We start from the raw sequence: 18,284 nt of genomic DNA, 5'->3' as shown, positions 1-18,284 counted from the left end.
GCTCTATTACCATCAATAGACTGTTTATAATTTACTCTAGAAAATTGCGGAGTCACTTATTGATTCTTTTCTAACGAAATTCGTAGGCAATAAAACTTTCTTTACTATAGGCAAAAATTTACATTGGTGGACTGAGAAAGAAAAACTCCCACGAGAAAAGCCCCACTTAGCTTTAGATAGGAAATAAACCCCCACAAAAAATAAAACCCACGGAAACCCCCATTTTAAAATTGAATTTCGGTTGTGATAATTCGTTCGATTGTGGTAGTTTCATATCAAGTCCCACGGGCCGCTAAGGCATGGCCAAATGCGCAGCTCTTTAATAGTAACGTGGGGTTTTATTTCCGTGGGGGTTCATTTCCCATCTAAATATAACCCACGTTATTTTTCCGTGGGTTTTTTTTTCCCGCAACCGTACATTTGGTAATCATGCTTACTTTTAATTTGAGGCTTGTATAATTGCGACCACAAAACCAACGTAACTTTCTGCGTAACTTTTCTGTACGTACGTTTCTTGATCAGACATATTTCAACAACTGATGTGTCAAAGTACAGGTGGGACATGAGAGCAGAGTTGGTTATAACGGGATGGTGCGTACTTATTTTAACAATAGATATTTTGACCTTAAATAGGAGTCGCTGAAACGGGGTTTAAAAAATCTCTTTCAGTAGATTTTTAGTGTAGAGGTAGGTTGTTCCTTCAAACTAGATGTTCGTTCGACTGGGTGTTGGTCGAACGAGCAATTTGTGTAGTACGTACTGTGGGTACTAAATGCTTTCTAATTTCTACTCTTCAACCTTGACTAGAGTTAATTAATGAGTCTAAATGAAAATTCTCTGATTGTAATAATACATCCAAACTGCAAATTTAAACCAATCAGATTTTCCCATGAAGTTCAGGTCTACGATATATTAAGTTAGAGAGTGGGCAATTCAAAATTTTGATTGGTTTCTATTTTCAGACAAGATGGACGATTTATTAAAGCTACATTATCGGGCCCTGAATGCATTTCAAGAGCAAAAAATTGAGGAAGCAATCGAGATTTATGAAAAGCTTGATAAATTACTGGATGCTGCATCAAAACGTATCAAAAAACGTCCAGATTTTAAAATTGTTTCTCTCGCAACCTGGCGCTCTCTCGGGGATTTATTGCAAACTCAAGAAAGATATCAAGATGGTAATTTTTACTTTTTGAAAGCTCTGAATGTGGATGATAAAGACCTGACACTTTGGTTTTCGTTAGCAAAGTGTGCTTTTAAGAATAAATCCTTTCAACTGTCCCTCAATGCTTATGAACAAGTTTTGAAAATTAACTCTGATCATTTGTTAGCCTTAGAGGCAGCTATTCCTTTAGCAGTAGCCTTGGATGATACATCATTTGCGTTAGAAGTATCGTGTAAACTTTTTGGTTTGAGAAAAAATAGCTTGACCGCACATCAGTGTTTAAAATGGCTTCGAAACAACACTTCCAGAGAAGTTCCAACAGCAATAAGCGCAAGTATTGTTGATGTTGAAATTGATAGCTTTCTAAAGAAAGTAGACGAAATTAAAAAGGACGTGTATAATATGTTTGATCATCCAATTCAGCCTGAAAAACGGAAAACTGCAACGATCCAGATATCCGCCAATCAAACATCGAATATTTTGCAAGAGTCGGAAACAGAATCTAGCAATTTTCTGACAGTGCTTACTAGCATTTATGATTTCGTCTCTAATAAAGCTCCGAATCATTTCTTTTGTCATTCAGTAAATATTGAAGGTTTTGAGGCGCTCTCAACAGAAGACGACGAAATTGAAGATGAAAGTAACTTGAAAGCTATAGACGATTTGTTTCCTTTGAAACAGAAATTAGTGTTGTCTGATTTGAGAGAAAGTCAGCCTTGTGATCAGGAAGTTTCTTCGCACTCAGATACACGTTGTCAAACAGAATCAGTATCGGAACAAATAAGTCAACAGACTTTTGATAGCAGTGATTACGAGAATTTGGCTGACAAACAGAAAGAGTTGAAGACTCAAGGGAACGCTTCAGATGAAACGACTAAAAATATAAGTAGCGGAAAGGCTAAGAAGAGGCTGATGTTTTCTAGCAGTGACGAGGCAAGTGTAGCAGCTGCTCCAACGGACTGTCTGGTAAGTTTAAATATTATTCTTCCGACCTCATGTATACTAACGTGGCGTTCTTGTTTTGTTCTCCCAGTCTTGACCCGTTGAGAGCCCCTGTAGATTGGATTTTTTTTTCAAATGGGTTAAACTGTAGTTGAGAAAATATGACATTGTAAAACTGATAAAAAAAAATTAGGAAAAATTCGAAGAAAATTGTCATCATTTCAAATTTAATCAAAACATAGCCAGAATTTTGCTTAAGTAGCTGTAGAATAGACTTTCCTAGTCACAACAAATAGTTTGCAACAGATGCAGGACTGAGGTGATGGTGCTGATGATGCAATTTGTAAAACCTATTTTAGAAAACCAATTGTTCGAGATTTTTTTCGGAAAAATATCGTTTTTTATTTCAAAGCTTTCGCGATTTAAAATCTGCGGCCCTGTAGTGTACCGATTGGAGCTGGAGTCAAACACTTCATTTAAAAATTTTATTGTATATTTGTCGGTTCGTTTGAGCTCAAAATTCAATAGCTTTTAGAGGTGAAGCGCGTATACCGCAAAGCCGAAAAAATTGCGTACGAGTTAATCACACGTGATAGATTCATATCAAGTCTCACCAGCCGCTGAGGACTAGCCGTGCCCCGCGAGGCATGACCAGATGCATTGAAATCTTTTAAAGTTGGACTATGTTGATTGTCGGCTAAATTAGCGCATAATGTTTCAATGCTGGCTGTTTTGTCAACAAATCAGATTGGTCTAAAAGTCTGTATTTTGGTACGTCTGCCTGCCTGCCTGTTGACATGGCGCCATGCACAGTACTTGAGAATCAGAAAATATAATGTTGATAATTATCACTAAGCCAATACGGGGCTTGGGTTACTAGACACACAATTTACACGACACACCAACTGGCCGACAGATTTTATCACGACAAAGTGAAAATCAGAATGGTACGGTTTAAATAGTGTTACTAGAAGCTCGAACTTATTTATTTTCGGTTGTGATCGATTCATATCAAGTCACTGAGACATGGACAAAGTAGATGTTGGTTCTAGTGATTTAATGTTTTAAAACTAAGGGACGCTGCTTTACCCGCTTAATGCAAAAGTAATTACCATAAAATGTGATTTTCAAATAATTTTATTTGCTTATTTGACGGTTAAAAGGTATGTCATTTACTTTGTATGTCGGTCAATTGACGGGCCACGAGCCAATATATTTGGGTGGTAACAATTTGGTGTCCAATTTGACCGCCGATTGTGGTAATTCTACTAATTGTGTTTATATAATGTGAGTAGTGATGCGTCTTTCTGGGCAAACTACGGGGGGGGGGGGGGGGGGGCATAAGTGTCTTCACGCTTTAATTTTTACATTAATTTGTATTTAGTTGATATGAATGCTTTTTATAATTTATCCATGCACTTCAACTACAACTAAATGTAAGTTAATGTAAAAATTAAAATTTTATTATAAGAAGACAAATAAAAGGTTTCTCTAACGTTGTTTTATCGGGATTCCACGACGACTAAGAATAATTTCCAGGGGGATGACTTTTCACACTGGTGGTATCGTGTGTTAACTAAACGCTAAAATTTCCGATTGTAGGTTCCACATTGATATTTAAAATTGTTGGGGTGTATTTCTTCAAAATGAGTAAAAAGATCTTCAGAATTTAAAAATTTGGAGTGACACAGAAAGCAGTCCAACAAGGAACGTTTTCGCCTTGGTGGCATTTGGAATTCGTATTCTTGTATTGGGTGTGTAGGTTCTTTATAACTGTGGGTAAAATGTTGAAATGGGCCCGGACCAAAACAAGATTAAACGAATGAACGAATGAACTTTCAAAAGCAAAAGCTGTTGTAATTAAAATGGCTTCAAGCCGAAAGCAGCAAACCAGTCACGCAAGTGGAGGGAAAATGGTTTCCTAAGATTAGTTACACGCATGGCAGGTGGAAATAAGGAGAACGAATTTCAAGTGTCCCACCCTGTAGTTTGCCCAGGAAGACACTTGTGTCCCCCCGTAGTGTTCACGGGAAGACTCTTATGCCCCCCGTAGTTTGCCCAGAAAGACACATCACTACTATATTTAAACAATTTAACAATTTGATGTCCAATTTGACCGCCAATTTGATCTCCAATTGGTAATTCTACTAATTGTGTTTATATAATGTGACTATTGCAATTGTCTTCATAGAACAATAGCTTACAAAAACAATCAAAAATGATTAGAGTTTTCGGTCTTCACCTTTTTCACGAGTTAGTTTAACTCCAACACCTCCAATTTTTCGTGCGTTTTCTCAACCGGTACCTCCAACTTTTTTTTCGTTAAAGCTATTAAGTAGTTTTATACCTTCACTATTCTTTCCCTGTCATTTTCAAAATCATTGGACGCGATGTCACTTATTAGCCTAAAATAGATGCAAAACATTGAAAAAAAAACTTGTTTTGCATATACGTTTAGTAACTCTTTTGCATGCAAATATGACTGTTAGGGGCACTTGACATTGTAACATCAAGTAGATTTTTAAGCATCCCTTTCAGGTGTGTTAATTGCTATTGGCCAAATATCCACGTAACTTAAGTTCAGAATTTCTGTTTGTGCTCAGATAAGATTGATATATTTATGAATCGGGATATGTTTGTCGTTTTATTTAATAAAACTCATTTTCAAAGGGTGAGTAAATACTATTAGTATATTTTTTTGATAGTGATTAGGTTTTTGTATAATTGAAGATTTGCATGAGTGGAAGCATTCAATTGCCCTAAAGTATAGAAATTCTCTAAAATTTGGGATACTTAATTTATACCTTGTACTGCTAAAATGGTTTCTTAACATTTCCGAATCCTCATATGATTGTTTTTTTTTAAGTTATGAAGAAAATGGGGATTAGTTCAGTTAATTAACGCTGTGTACTCAATTGGTGCCAGGTTTAGGAATTTAAGTGGAAGCTCGATAAGGTGAAAGCAATTTGTAAACACTGTCACAAATTTTAAAATATAGAAATTAGGCGACCGTCAATTATAGCATTTCTAATCGGTGCTTCAAATCTATCCACTTGCCTAAAAAAAATTAGTATTTTGTATCCATCAGAAACCAAATTGCCTAGATTCAGTTTAAATATGCCATATTTGTCTTGTTTTTTTGGCTTAGAGAAAATGCAACGATTGAATCAATTTATTATTTCGTTTTTGCTAAAATATTTGGCACCGACAAGAGGAGTATGACTATCGATAAGTTTGAAAAAATTGTTAACCTTTTGTAGCCCTAATATTTCTTATAACTAATTTGCTCATTTGAAAATGAGGTCAAGATACCGGTTTTTTAAGTTGCCCATGGCGGGCCGTTGGGCGCGCTTCATGCGCGTCGGGGCTTCGCCGCGATAACCGGCCTGCGATTTCTGGATTGCATCTCACAGCGGATGAGAGACATGGCCATGGACAGCGGTCCGCTGAGGCTCGTACCCAATAGATGTCTAAAAATTGACGTATTTTTATTTCTTTGGTGCATTGGAATACATTGTACTATAATAATACGCGCAGTATTGATTGTAACGGCTAACAATGTATTGTTTCTAGTATATTACATAACTCTTACATAACTTTCGGCTTGCTTTTCTGTCGGCTTCCTTTTACTTCGGCTTCCTTTGCGTTTGCCCTAATTTGAATGTATTTAGGTGAAGAGTTGCTATTTTGCTAATAATTTGATTGATCATATTCGGTAGATGAGTTACAGGTGTTGTCTTTTTTGGAAGATTGACGTCTAATTTTGGATTTTAGGCAAATCAGATCGCTCGAAAAGTTGCATTTATGTCAGTTTCGAGCTCGAATGAAAGCAAAGGGACCACCGATAATCCTTCAATAGACAACCTTCCACTTATCAATCTTGAAAAAAAATTGTTCGAACTGAACAGTCAGTGGGAAAACTCTGCTAAAGAAGCGAAAACAAGTAACAATCCTCCTGAACAAGGTCATCAAATAAGCGCCAATCAACCTGGGCAAAGTAGCAACGACGTGAATAACAAATCTGCCCATTCAAGTGAGTCTTCAGATTTAGGCGAATATGAGAACCCATTTGTGAAACGAATTTTGAAAGATCTCAAAACAAGTGTAAGATATGATGAAGTGACAGCTAACAACAAAGCGACAAGAAGTCAGGACCTTGATAACCCACTATGGGCTAAAGTGAAGAAAAACCAGAAAATGAGCATGGAACCAATTTACGAAGATCTGCTTAAATTTGTTCCCATTTTTATTCATCCGAATGAAGCAATTAGGAGTGAACAGCTATTTTCCCCCGAAGTAATCAAAGCTAATGAAAACTTCAATTCTGAGGGTAAGTTTGAGCAGAAAAAAGTGAGTAATGAAGTTCGCATTAAACGATGTGAAAAATTTGACTTCAGCTTATTGAAAGCAGAGTATCCAGGCCCTAATTCTCTATATTTTGACATTTTGCGGTTGGGCTATAGTTTGCAACTTTCTGAAATTGAGTGGGGTTTGTTCACGTGGGTGTACAGTCAGTGGAGGAAATCTTTGCCGCACAATTTTATCTTGGATGAAACAGAAGTTACAGAATCTTGGTTGATAATTGCAAATATGACTGAAGCATTGATCATTCGAGAATTTATGTCGTATAAATCGGTAAGGAAAGCCTCATTGAGAAAATCTTCATTTCTGAATGAGTATAAAACTATTGCCTCGGATATTGATTCATTGTTTCATTTTGTACACAATTTGCGGCAGCTCTTTGGTAAAAGTTACTTAATGTGGTGCTATAGATTGACTTTTGTAAATGGTGTCTTTTCACTCCTTACACACGCAAATCTCGATTCCTATCAATTTTTGAAGTTTGCCAGTTTGAATTTCGGCGTCATTTCGTCGTACCAAAACTTTACCTCGATTAAGTACATTTACGGTGATCGCGAGCTAGTTGTCAACGATGGGTATCTTAAAAACCTAATGGTCCAGGTTCGAGTCCGGTTGGGGCCTCCTGATGAAGATAAAAGCTCCACCACATCTTCTAAAGAAACTGAAGATAGTCAAATGCAACAGGCTCTCAAGATTTCAGCACATGCGAAAACGGTTACTGCTTTGGAACCAGTTTTGGACAACTTGACAGCAGCCAAACGAGATCTGGCAAGCTTAATTTGTAATCTGAGAAAACTGAAGTCACAACTAAGCAGTCTTTGGAAAAAGGGAGGAGTGGTATCAGAAGAAAAACAGAAGTTTTCTCTAATTCAGCTCAAAAGTGACATCGCTACAATTGAAATTTACTTAGGATGCTACGTTTTAACGAAGGGTAAAGATTTTAACACTGAAGAAATCATGTACCACCTGGATACCCTGTTAGTATTCTCGGAATTTCTTTTCGAATTGTCAACTGAATTTAAGATGCGCTTGGTGCATTGTATGCTGACAATACTACACATCACAATTAATAGAGCTAAAGGCTTTCCTGTTGACGGAATCGATGTTACAGTAAATACAGACGAACTTGAAAGGTTGAAGCCTCTGGTGTTACAATCTGCAGCGCCTTGGGTTATTTTGGCAAAGTTAATACAAAAAGAGGAACTTAATTGTCAAGACTCAGCCGTTATTTTTAACCACTTATCACCCGAATCAAGAGAAGAAAGTCAGGTGCCGATGTACATCAAGTTCTTAATGGAAGGCCATGAATACTTTAAAGAAAGCAAACTGAAATTTTGTCATTTTTCTGGAGGGCTGCTAATGAACAGTATTATCGACTCGCTGACAGATTTTCTGCAGAATCAAAGCTTGCCAATTACGCCTCATTACAGAAAGATATACGAAGAAGAAATAGATCAGTGCTATTTCTGTCTTTACCAGTTGAAAAGAGCAAAAGCCAGAACTGAAAGTCATTGTACGCAAGTGTCCGTTATGAAATTGGAACACGTTGACCGAATTTTGTATCATTTCCTGCCATCAGAGAAACCGAGTTTTGACAACATGAAAGCGAAGCTTACGAATGATGAGTCGTCAATGTTACGAAAGGTTCTCGAATTATGTTGGCCTGATTTTGATAAAGATTCCAAGTTTATTATGACAAGATTTGACGAGGCTGTAAACAAATGTTTGGAGCTAAAGTCTTCTGAGCGTTTGGAAGTCAAGTTTTTAGATTGCGCTGAGCGACAAACTTACCAGAGCAAACTGAAACCGGGTATAATTAAAATGCTGCACTTTTTAGCCGATCATTGCAAGCACGCACATGACATCAGAAACGCATTGAAATTATCGATTGTAACCTTATTCTTTGAGCCTGAAAATTTAGATTGCTGGATTGTTGTCTGTTTGTGTCAAAAATGGTTGATCGATTCGGAGTTTCTGGACATCGAAACCTTCCCGCCGTTGGATACAGTTTTGAAGTCGTGCAGAAAAACTTTCTTGTGTTTCCAGACTTGTATTTCGTTGAATAAAGATGCAGCTGTATTATCCACATTACAGATCGAGTTAGGATTGTTGTATTACCATCTGTGTAGTTTCATTCGCAGAAGTGAGGACTACCAGGAGAGTCAGAATTTCTACTCCATAAATGATTCGGCCGAACAATTCTACAGAGAAGCGCTCAAGTGTTTTAACGAAGCCTTCAAAGTCTGCAACTTTGAGGATAAATGGCTGTGCCATTACATGATCGGAAAGATTACCCAGAAAATTAACCCTCGACATCCGAGTGCTGACATTTGTGAAGATGTTTTGGATAACTACTTGAAGTCTATACTTCTTTTGGAGGAAATGGGAGCTAGAGTACCAAGAAAAATTACAATTCAACAACCTCAGACCTTTTCGGTAGAGATATTGGAACTTATCTACAGGTTATTTGCATCGGCTATCAAAATGATTGATACGAATAATTGCGTTGTAGTTCACAAATTCCTCAAAAAAGTTATGAAACTTTCCGTTATTGACAAGCACCTAATGAAAGTTGATGAGCAAGCTGCGGAGAGTTCACAAAGTTCAAAAGGTGCCAAAAACGTGCCGAACTTGGCTTCGCAATCGTTACAAAACGCTGGAGGATCAGAACGTCAACCACAAATAATAAGTGTGAGTTCAGGCAGTTCAGACGATAGAGCTACCGTTGTTCGAGTAAATGAAATAAGAAGTGAAATTCTTAGCTGGTCCATAGAGGTTTTTAAATGTTGTGCAAGACGCTACACGCGCCACGCCAAAAGTCTCTATCGATTAGCCGAAATCACCTGGACCAAGTTACGCAATGTTGAGAATGCTTTGAAGTTCTTGTATAATCCAGAAACAACTTTCACTGCTATGGAATCAAATGTTCTGCCTCCTCTGTTTTTGCTAAACGCCAAAAGTAACAATGTTATATTTCAAGCTATATATCGACCAAATTGTCATGAAGTTGATCGATGTGGCAGCTATTACCATTTAGTAGGTAAAGCGGCATTGACCACCGTTGATATGTTAGTTCAAGTCGGTGCTTTGGACGAGCTTGCAGTATTTGCAAAAGGTCTAAGCAAAGCTGGTGAAAAATTCTACATGCACGAACCGGTCAGAGCTAAGATTTATGAGAAAAGTGCGATTGCTTTTATGCAAATTGCCCAGCGGGATCTGCAATTTATGCCTACGGATACTGAGTCTCTTTCAGGACCAGAGAGAGCAAACGCTGAACTGGGTTTCAAAATGCTCGCAGCTTCAGTCCATAAGTTTCTAAGCCTACGGCTGCCATTTTGCACAGAAGATTATAAAATTCACCGAAAATTAAAGAAAGTTGTGCTTGGATGTTATGTGAGAAGCAGTGGTGATCTGGATTACGAATCGAACCGGGAGGCGAATTCGAATTCTGATACTGTCACAAATGCCAATGCTTTTGTGTTAGAGCCTACCGTATCTAAGAATAGCAAAATGACCATCATTGAAGCTCAGGCGAATAAGTACGCTGATTTATGCGTATTGGGTGTTTCGGCCAAGTTCTCGAATCCTACAAGTTCGGCTAAGGGATCTCAGACAAACATTCGGTATTCTTACAGAGCAAGATGTTGTGCGACTAGTGAGGCTCCGGCTCAGATTGCTCAAGGTATTGACCAGCAGATGAGGCAGAAAAACTTAAAAACCGCCAAGAAGAAGAAAGCAACTTTGACTGAGCGCAAAAATGTTGGTATGGTGACTGATCGAAGCAAAATGCCGAAAGGGTTTAGATCATCCATGCTAAATCAGTAGATTACTTTGAAGTCATATTTTGATTTTGTTAGTTAGCCTTTTGATTCAGAATGAAGAGAACTGATTAATTGTAGATAACTTTGAATGAAAAGTTGTTTGTTATTGCTTGTTATTAGTTTCTTTGGGTTTTATTTGTTAGTGTAGATTAAAGACAGCTCTTATCCGTATTTGAATCCGCATCAGATCGAATAAAAACTTTAGCACAAAGCTCTTTTTGACTGATGAGCTATGAAAGTGATTAATTGCTCTCAAACGAAGTTCGTAGCAATTATATTAGTCCTGTTGGTCTTTTTTCTTTATGCGATTTTTCGCTTGAAAGATTTTTCGTCTGACCCATTTGACCTTTCGTCCTTAAAAACGGGATAAACAGGTAGCGCCCAGCGGGCATTAAGTTTCATTAGAGGCCCTTAGCCGCGTTTAGTAGTCTTTCGAGTGGTGTGGTGAAGCTACTGGGAAGGGCGTAGTTTAAGGTTAAAAAGGTCATTTTTAGGAGTTTTTGAGCCCAAAATGATGCAATTTTTCGTGTTTTTCGTCATTTTTCGAATTTTTTGTTGAACCAGTCTAAAATTGAGGCTGTTTAAAGTTGATATAGGTCTTTTGCGAGATATAAGTACTTTTTATGACACTTTTGAGAGCTATATGTTTTGGTACTCCAAACAAAAACTCAAAAATTTATACTAATTTTCACAATTTTCAATTTTTTTGAAAAGTTTTGTCGTTTTTTTGAGTTTTTTCAGCCTTAGGTATCAATGAACCTCCTCAAGGGTTCGATAGTAGATTACTGCATAAGTTCTAGAGATAATGGAATGGTTTTCTACATCTTCACATCACGAATATTAGCAGTTTTTTTTACAAATTTTGCAATTATTTTCAATTGTTTTGACATCTATTGTCATTATTCAAGATTTCCCAGACCCAGGAGTCAGAAATTCTCCTTACGAGTTTGATAATGAGGCCCTGAATTTCTTTTTGTTGGTCAGGGAGTGGTTTTCAACTTTTTAACATCAAGAATTTTAGTATTATTTTGACAAAACTTTTTCTTCAATTTTTGGACCGTTTTTTGTCATTATTCAAGTTTTTCTATACGCGGGGACAGAAAACGTCTCTAAGGGTTTGATAATAAGTTACTGAAAAGTTTTTCCTGGCCATTGAATGGTTTTCAACTTTTAAATATCACAAATGTTAGCATTTTTTTAAATAAAACTTGCAATTTCATGTGTTTGATAATAAATTGCTGTATAGTTTCCAGATGTAAGAGATTGTTTTTCAAGATTTCTACATCAAGATTGTTAGCATCTTTTTGACAAAACTTGCAATTTTTTTCAATTTTTTTGTTTTTGTCCTTGTTCAGTTTGTCTAGCCTCAGGGGACAGAAAACTTCCGTTAGTGTTTGATAATAGTTTTTTGTTTTTTTCAACTTTTTAATATCACGAATTTTAGAAACTTTGCAATTTTTTTCAAGCTTTCGGAAATTGTTTGTCAGTTTATAGATTTCTACAGTCTCAAGAGCCAAGGAACCTCCTCTAGGGTTTTATAAAAGGTTACTTTTTTAGTTTGTAGATGGATGTATTCGAATGTTTTTTAAGATTTTAACATCACAAAATTTAAGCAATTTTTTTTTAAATATTCAAAATTTTTTCATTTTTTTGGATATTTTGAATTTAATTGATTTTCCGACATCAAAGGCCCAAGGTACTGCTCCAAGGTTTCCTCTCTTCAATAAGCTGTTGCATAGTTTCTAGAGTGAATGGAATGTTTATTAATGTTTTCGGACTCGAGTTTTAGTAATGTATTCGGAATCGAGTTTTAGCAATTTTTTTCAAATTTTCGGAAATTTGTTTTCATAATCCAAGTTTATGGATCTTTATGAGCCAGCGAAACTATTTAAGGCTTCAAATAGGGATACTGGATAGTCTACTGAGACAATGAAATGGTTCTGAAGATATTAGTATCACGAATTTTTTTTGCAAGATTTTGTGAAAAGTTACCATTGTTTTTTAAATTTTTGATTAATTTTGTCCTTTTCTGAGTATAATGATCATTACTGGTCGACGAAACTTTTTATGTCTTGCAGGTGGTTAACATGAGAGAATTTCTGAGACAAAAAAGTTTTAAGCATTTATTCACTGCAAAATGTGGAAACTTCTGTTTCAAATTTTGCTTTTTTCATTTTTCTATATTTTATATACTGACAATGCTAAAAAAAAGTTGGAGAGTCAAATCTCATCATGAAAATTCGGCCGATCTCTGTTTCTCTCTCTCTCTGTTGGTTGGGGTTTCTTTCCTTCTCTTCGTTCACGTTTTGTCTCTTACACTCTAGCTCTCTTTCCTTAACTCTTTTGTTGATGCTGGACTTCAGTTGCTGTTATGTGGCCTGATATCATCTGTTACCCTCAACTCAAGCCCCTTCACTGAAGCTAAAACTAGCTTCACTAAATCGTGGCTAGCTACTCAAGAAGCCAGCCGGTGGAGAAAAATTCGCCCGACCTTTGTCGGTTATGTTTGCTTTTGAGGTTCGCAATTATGGGCGATTCAAATTACTTATTTCGAGTTATTATTTGCATGCAAAGGAAAATTGAATTAATTAGTTTAGTCGTATCCGTCTGTTTTGCTTCAATTTTTCGTGCTACCGATTTTTGGTCTGACCACTTTATGTTTTTAGTTTTATCGTCAAGATTTTTGTTACGACAACTGACGTCACAGTCACTACAAAGTAGCTTTTGTTCGTTCATTAGTGCAATTTTCCGACGGAGTTTTGTGTTTCTTTTCCATTAGCTGGTCTTGTTTTCATGCGTTTTGGTCAACAATGACTTACCTTTTCCATAAAATGACGTTAGATCTTCAATTTTTTTGCATGTATATTACTTTGTAAGAACGTTCCAAGGACACTACTCATGTCTGCTTTGAATAATAATTCGTCGGCCAAAAAAGGATATAGCAAAAGACCATATTATGATTAGAGTTCTTTACATGAGGTCAAAACTGGTGTCAGGACATTTTACCTAATTGCATTTTACCCAATGCCAACTTACCCAATTTACCTTATTGCTATTTACCCAAGTTTACCAGAACGACTATTTAGCTGACTATATAATTAAATGGCCCGTGGGACTTGATATGAAACTATGACTACCGAACATGGGATTAACCGACAATATATTTAAAAGGCCCGTAGGACTTGATATGGAACTATCATAATCGAATATGGGATGATATTTTCCATATAAATATTTCAAATCATCCTCGTAACAGCGACTGCTAATTTGTAATCCAATAATTGAATGAAGAGATCAAAGAGCATTGGCGTAAGTTGGTATTGGGTAAATTGGCATTGGGTGTAGTTGCTTTGGGTAAAATTGCAGGTTGGGTAAATTGGCATAGGGTAAAATGGCATTGGGTAAATTGGAATTGGGTAAAATGGCATTGCGTAAATTGGAATTGGGTAAAATGTCATGTACCCATCAAAACTTTTTGTTGATCTATTGAACCTTTTTTGCTGTATCATGTTTTGTACATTATGACTGGTTTCACTCACTGAATAGCCTTATTTTTAACTTGTTAGCTTTGCAAACAAAAATTGGACAGTTTAGATGAAATATTTGTCCATTTGGTTGGGTTAGTTTTTATTTTTAAATTGGTATTCCGTTTCCGCACATATAAGCGTGCTTTTATGTAGGTAATCTAACTGAATACGAGAAACTGTGAATTTTTAGAGGAAGTTAGTTAATAGGCTTTTTTTGCTAGCTGGCAGTGTGTTGGCCAAATTTTAACACCTTCAATCACAAATAATATGTTACAAATAATATGCGCCCAGTTATCAACTGTTTGGTTGGCTGGTTGGTTAGTGAATTCAATCTGGGTCACTATTTAAGGTAAGATTTAAATAGATTTTTTTTGCAAGGTGTAAAAAATTGCGATATTTTAAATTTCGTCGAATTTGTTTCTCCTCAGTTGAGTTTCTATTATTAGTAATCTGAAATGGTTTCAAGATTTAAGATTGAAATAATGCGATACGAGTTTTCAAGCAATACGAGAAGCTATCGCGAATTAACTTCTGAATTAAAAGATGTGAATTTTTAGCAAAATTTTTTAATCAGGGTCGTTTTGTTATGTAGATTAGACAAATAACAAATATGTACTTCTATGGGAACAATACATATATGTTATGTGACTTTGTTCCTGAGTGGTGTATACAAAAATCTGTCATTTTTATACCTGAGACTGTAAAAAACTCATTGAAATCAATTTTTACAACAAGATCTTGCATAGAATGTTTTTTAATCTCGGGTCTGCGTTCTTGTACAGGCTTACCATATAATCTTGAATATTTTGACATAAAGGAAAGCGAAGGAAAAGTAGTCACTGACTAGCTAATGAACATGCGCTTCTCTTCTTTTATTCCTTGAAAAGTAAACATTTTGATAAGTTCGATATAAGAAAAAATCAATCGCAAGTAAAAAAAATCAATCTGTTTGCTGCTGGACACTTCAATTGTAATCAGTAGCTGCTTTTTGTACCCAAGAGATGACTAGTCTTGCAATATTTGAGACATTTTTAAGCTTTCTTGGGTCTCCATGGTTTTGAGATTATGGTTTGCTTTTGAAATATTGTATTCGTTATTTTTAGTGCAATGTTATTTTAATTTCGATTTTTATGAAGTGAAATTGTTGTGACCGCAAATAATGAAAATGTTTGACGACTGCTTTTTAGCAATAAGTTTTGAGCAATAAGTGGAGTCGGTATTTCGTAGTGCAATTTTTCGTTTTTTGCTGTTTTTCTAGAATAGGAATAAACTGGTAAACTTCGAAGGCATTATGTCACAGCCGTTTCTGATACCATTTTGGTCTAACTTAAAATTAAGAAACACTGAATTTCCAAAATCTCACTAGATCATCGTAATATAGAGTAATTTGTACCACGAATTATACAATATAACAACATACATGCTTATTAAAGTTCAAAGAAATTGAAGTATCATTATTCATCAAAATCATTTCGTTCTTTTTTCGTATTGAATGTCCTTCCAGGAGTTCTGTCCTTGTAGTGCATTTCTTGGGCCTCTCAGAAAAAATTATTAAAAATTTTTATAGCATTTTCAACTTTTTTGCAGAAGCTAAACTCTGTGTTAAGGATACTTGTATTGTTGAGGATACTTGTATTGTAGTTACGTAATTAAGGGAAGTTTTGTACTCCAAATCGAAAGCCTCCTTCTTGGGGTAATTTCACGGTGTAAAAGGTAGTGGCATTTTCAGGTTTTTTGGACTCCCTCTACACCATTGAACCCGTTTTCGTTGCCCGCTTTTTTTCAAGACCTTGTATTATGAAGTTGGTGTAAACGGAAACTGAGGAGTTTTCTATGGCTTTTTTTTCTAAATTAAACAAGGAGGCTCGGTAATTTGCGTTCGCTTTAAACTCAAACCACTAAACTAAATATACAATGCCATTTTTGAGGGCCGATGAGATATACCATCAACAAGACTGCGAGACAAGACAAACAAAAAATCAAACAACAAAAGCCAAACACTAATTACGACCAAAAATCGATGTATATATATTTTAAAAAAGTTAACAACGTCAAATTAGCATCAAAATGAAAATTGAACAAAATAGTTTATAGTTCATTCAACAATACATGGGACCTGCTCTTTGAGACTAGGTAACAATTAGACAAAAAGAACGAAAGTTGAGAAAAAAAACGATAGTTTCGGTAGAAAAAAAACTAAAGTCACGGATATGGAAACCAATCGCTATCATCTGAAATTATTAAATACCTTTATTTATAACTCCAGAAGAAGACATTGTGACCTCTCAATATCCCTATTATGTCTTACGACCAATAAAAGAGCGACAAATACTAAAACAGTGAAAAGTTCCATAAAAATTTGCTAAAAATCAGTGTCCAAGTCATTAAAATCCTAAGCTATAAAATAAATGGTTATTTATAATAATTTATAATGCTAATTCAACTCCAACGGGAGTTGAATTTAGTTTGCTAATGTTACAAGACACCAAAATTTAATTTAAATTTGGGCCAAAGATTGCCTAATCATAGAAAAAGTTTCGAAAGCTCGTTGAATTGAAGCCAAAAAACCATCAGTTTAAGCATGAAACTGCTATTTAAAAAAACGTTAACTGTCTTTTCAGGAAAATGATACCATCTGCCATCGATCAACCTCAGCTTCAAATTAACAGAAATATGAAAAGAATGAAAAAGCCGGAACTGATTTTTTTAAACAATTGAATTCAAAACCATCAGCTTTTTACTTCGACAGTTAAATCCATTCATATGTATTTCCACGGGAGTCCAGATATCTTTTAAAACAAATAGATTCAAAGTGTAGAAAATGATTAGTTTCGCGCTTGAACACTTAAGTAGGTTCATTTGTACCTCCATAGGAAACTTGAGGGCTGTCATTATCCATGATATAACATAGACGCTAAAAAGAACGAAAAATATAGGCAAAAGTTTAAAATGCAATCAAACGTCGCGAGAAATTGGTGTCGAATTCTTTAAAACCATAACCCATTCACTAAAAGTACTAGGTACTTTCAATGGTGCCTTCTTTCAGCGCTGTTGTTGTGATACGTGGTGTTCAGTTTTTTAAAACATTCCACAAACGATCGTTCCAGGAAGCGGCCCATTTAATTGAGATAACTGCCAGCAGGCCACTCAACTGGATCAAGTTTTTGCATGTGTTTGCATTGGGTCTGCATGTTTTGCAATTTAGCAGGCATTATCTCTTATTAGGGTTGACAATTTGTGTCAGCTCATTGGGTGACAATTAAGTTTTGTTTATCGACATCCAATTGTTCGAGTAAATTTGCTCAAGAAATATGAAAACGTTCAATTCTGTTGCACGCCTGCCTGTTGTACTACCTTTTAGGTCTCTTTGTGTTACTGTTTCCAAGCAATCCTAAGTTTTTTGCTAGTTCAGAGCTAAGTATTCCATTTTTTCAACTATCCATAAGCCCAGCTTCATTTCCAGCGAAGACACGTTCAATATTCTATTTTTCTATAATAGGCCTTAAGGCTAGAGAAAACAGAGGTTCAAGCGGATAGCCTTGTTGCGCCCAACTTAATCCTCTGATGGCTCGCTTGCTGTAAAACAGCCGATTAGCATGATCTTAATAAATCTAATTGCAACGAGGATTTGTGCAATTTTTTTTCAGATAAACCTCTTTTGAGCGATTTCTTTGAGTAACAAGCTTTTTCGATATATATTTGAACTTCCCTAGCCTTCGATTTTCTGACACTCATCATATTTTTGTAGCGTGAGTCAATGACCTAATTGCTGCTTTTAAGAAAACGCCCAGCCAGTTGTGGAACAGTAGTAAAGAATCTTCTTTCGCGAAGGAAACTGAACCTCTGGCAACTAAGTGACGGAGTAGTTATCTAGTTTGTCTGTTTCTGGATTGGTTTCTCTAGCTGAGCAAATATTGACTAAGCTTCGAGTTTTCACCTTTTTATTCCTTAACCTGTCTGCATTTTTCAATCCTCAGAATACATCATACTGGGACCAACTGTGGTTAATTTAGGTGAAACGAACAAATTGTTACTGACTATTTTTTGAGAAACTTGTATGTCAGGCAGTCACTGCTGACAAGCGTCAGCTAGGCTTGGCTCAATTTTCTTAGGGTGCAGAAGGCGAAGAATTTGATACGGTTTTTTCGTTAGAGTATGCGAGTCCCTCAGAATTTTGGCTGCGCAAAAAGTACTTGGTGACATAATATTTCAGGTTTTTTTCTGGGAGTTTATTACCATTTTGTAGCGTGCTTTGTTGATTTTCCTCGGAAACCTTAATTGAAATGGCTTTTTATCATAAAGCAGCACCCCTCTAATTGTTTTCCCTTCGTTATTTCAATAATATTTTTTTCGTTTTGAAATTTTTGTTGAGCCTCCGCGTGCTACTGCACGCAAAATACATTGCGATGAGAAAGGAAAATTTTCCAATTTTGATGTGACATCAGTTGGCTTGGTGTGATATTTTTC

The 18,284-nt window shown here is 35.9% G+C and overlaps 2 protein-coding genes across 2 annotated transcripts in view; both read left to right on the top strand.

Annotated features, from left to right (window-relative positions):
- The window catches only part of LOC142348845 (snRNA-activating protein complex subunit 3-like), a 169,596-nt gene that overhangs the window by 99,608 nt on the left and 51,704 nt on the right, over positions 1-18,284 (top strand). The window lies entirely within an intron of this gene.
- Positions 813-10,501, top strand: LOC142348842 (uncharacterized). Its single transcript, XM_075400381.1, has 2 exons — positions 813-2,131; positions 5,882-10,501. The coding sequence occupies exons 1-2, from the start codon at positions 968-970 to the stop codon at positions 10,292-10,294; spliced, it is 5,577 nt and encodes a 1,858-aa protein (XP_075256496.1). The 5' UTR covers positions 813-967; the 3' UTR covers positions 10,295-10,501.

The sequence above is a fragment of the Convolutriloba macropyga genome, chromosome 10 (assembly GCF_964194025.1).
Source record: "Convolutriloba macropyga chromosome 10, txConMacr16.3, whole genome shotgun sequence".
Taxonomy (NCBI): Eukaryota; Metazoa; Xenacoelomorpha; order Acoela; family Convolutidae; genus Convolutriloba; species Convolutriloba macropyga.
The sequence above is the reverse complement of the archived record's forward strand: the minus strand, read 5'-3'. Positions and strand labels throughout refer to the sequence as shown.

What these genes read in the sequence shown, in the direction of transcription:
- LOC142348842 (XM_075400381.1), top strand. Translation starts at nt 968, where the DNA reads ATGGACGATTTATTAAAGCTACATTATCGGGCCCTGAATGCATTTCAA. An exon ending in CTGCTCCAACGGACTGTCTG is followed by an intron (nt 2,132 to 5,881) that starts GTAAGTTTAAAT and finishes TTTGGATTTTAG; the next exon opens with GCAAATCAGATCGCTCGAAA.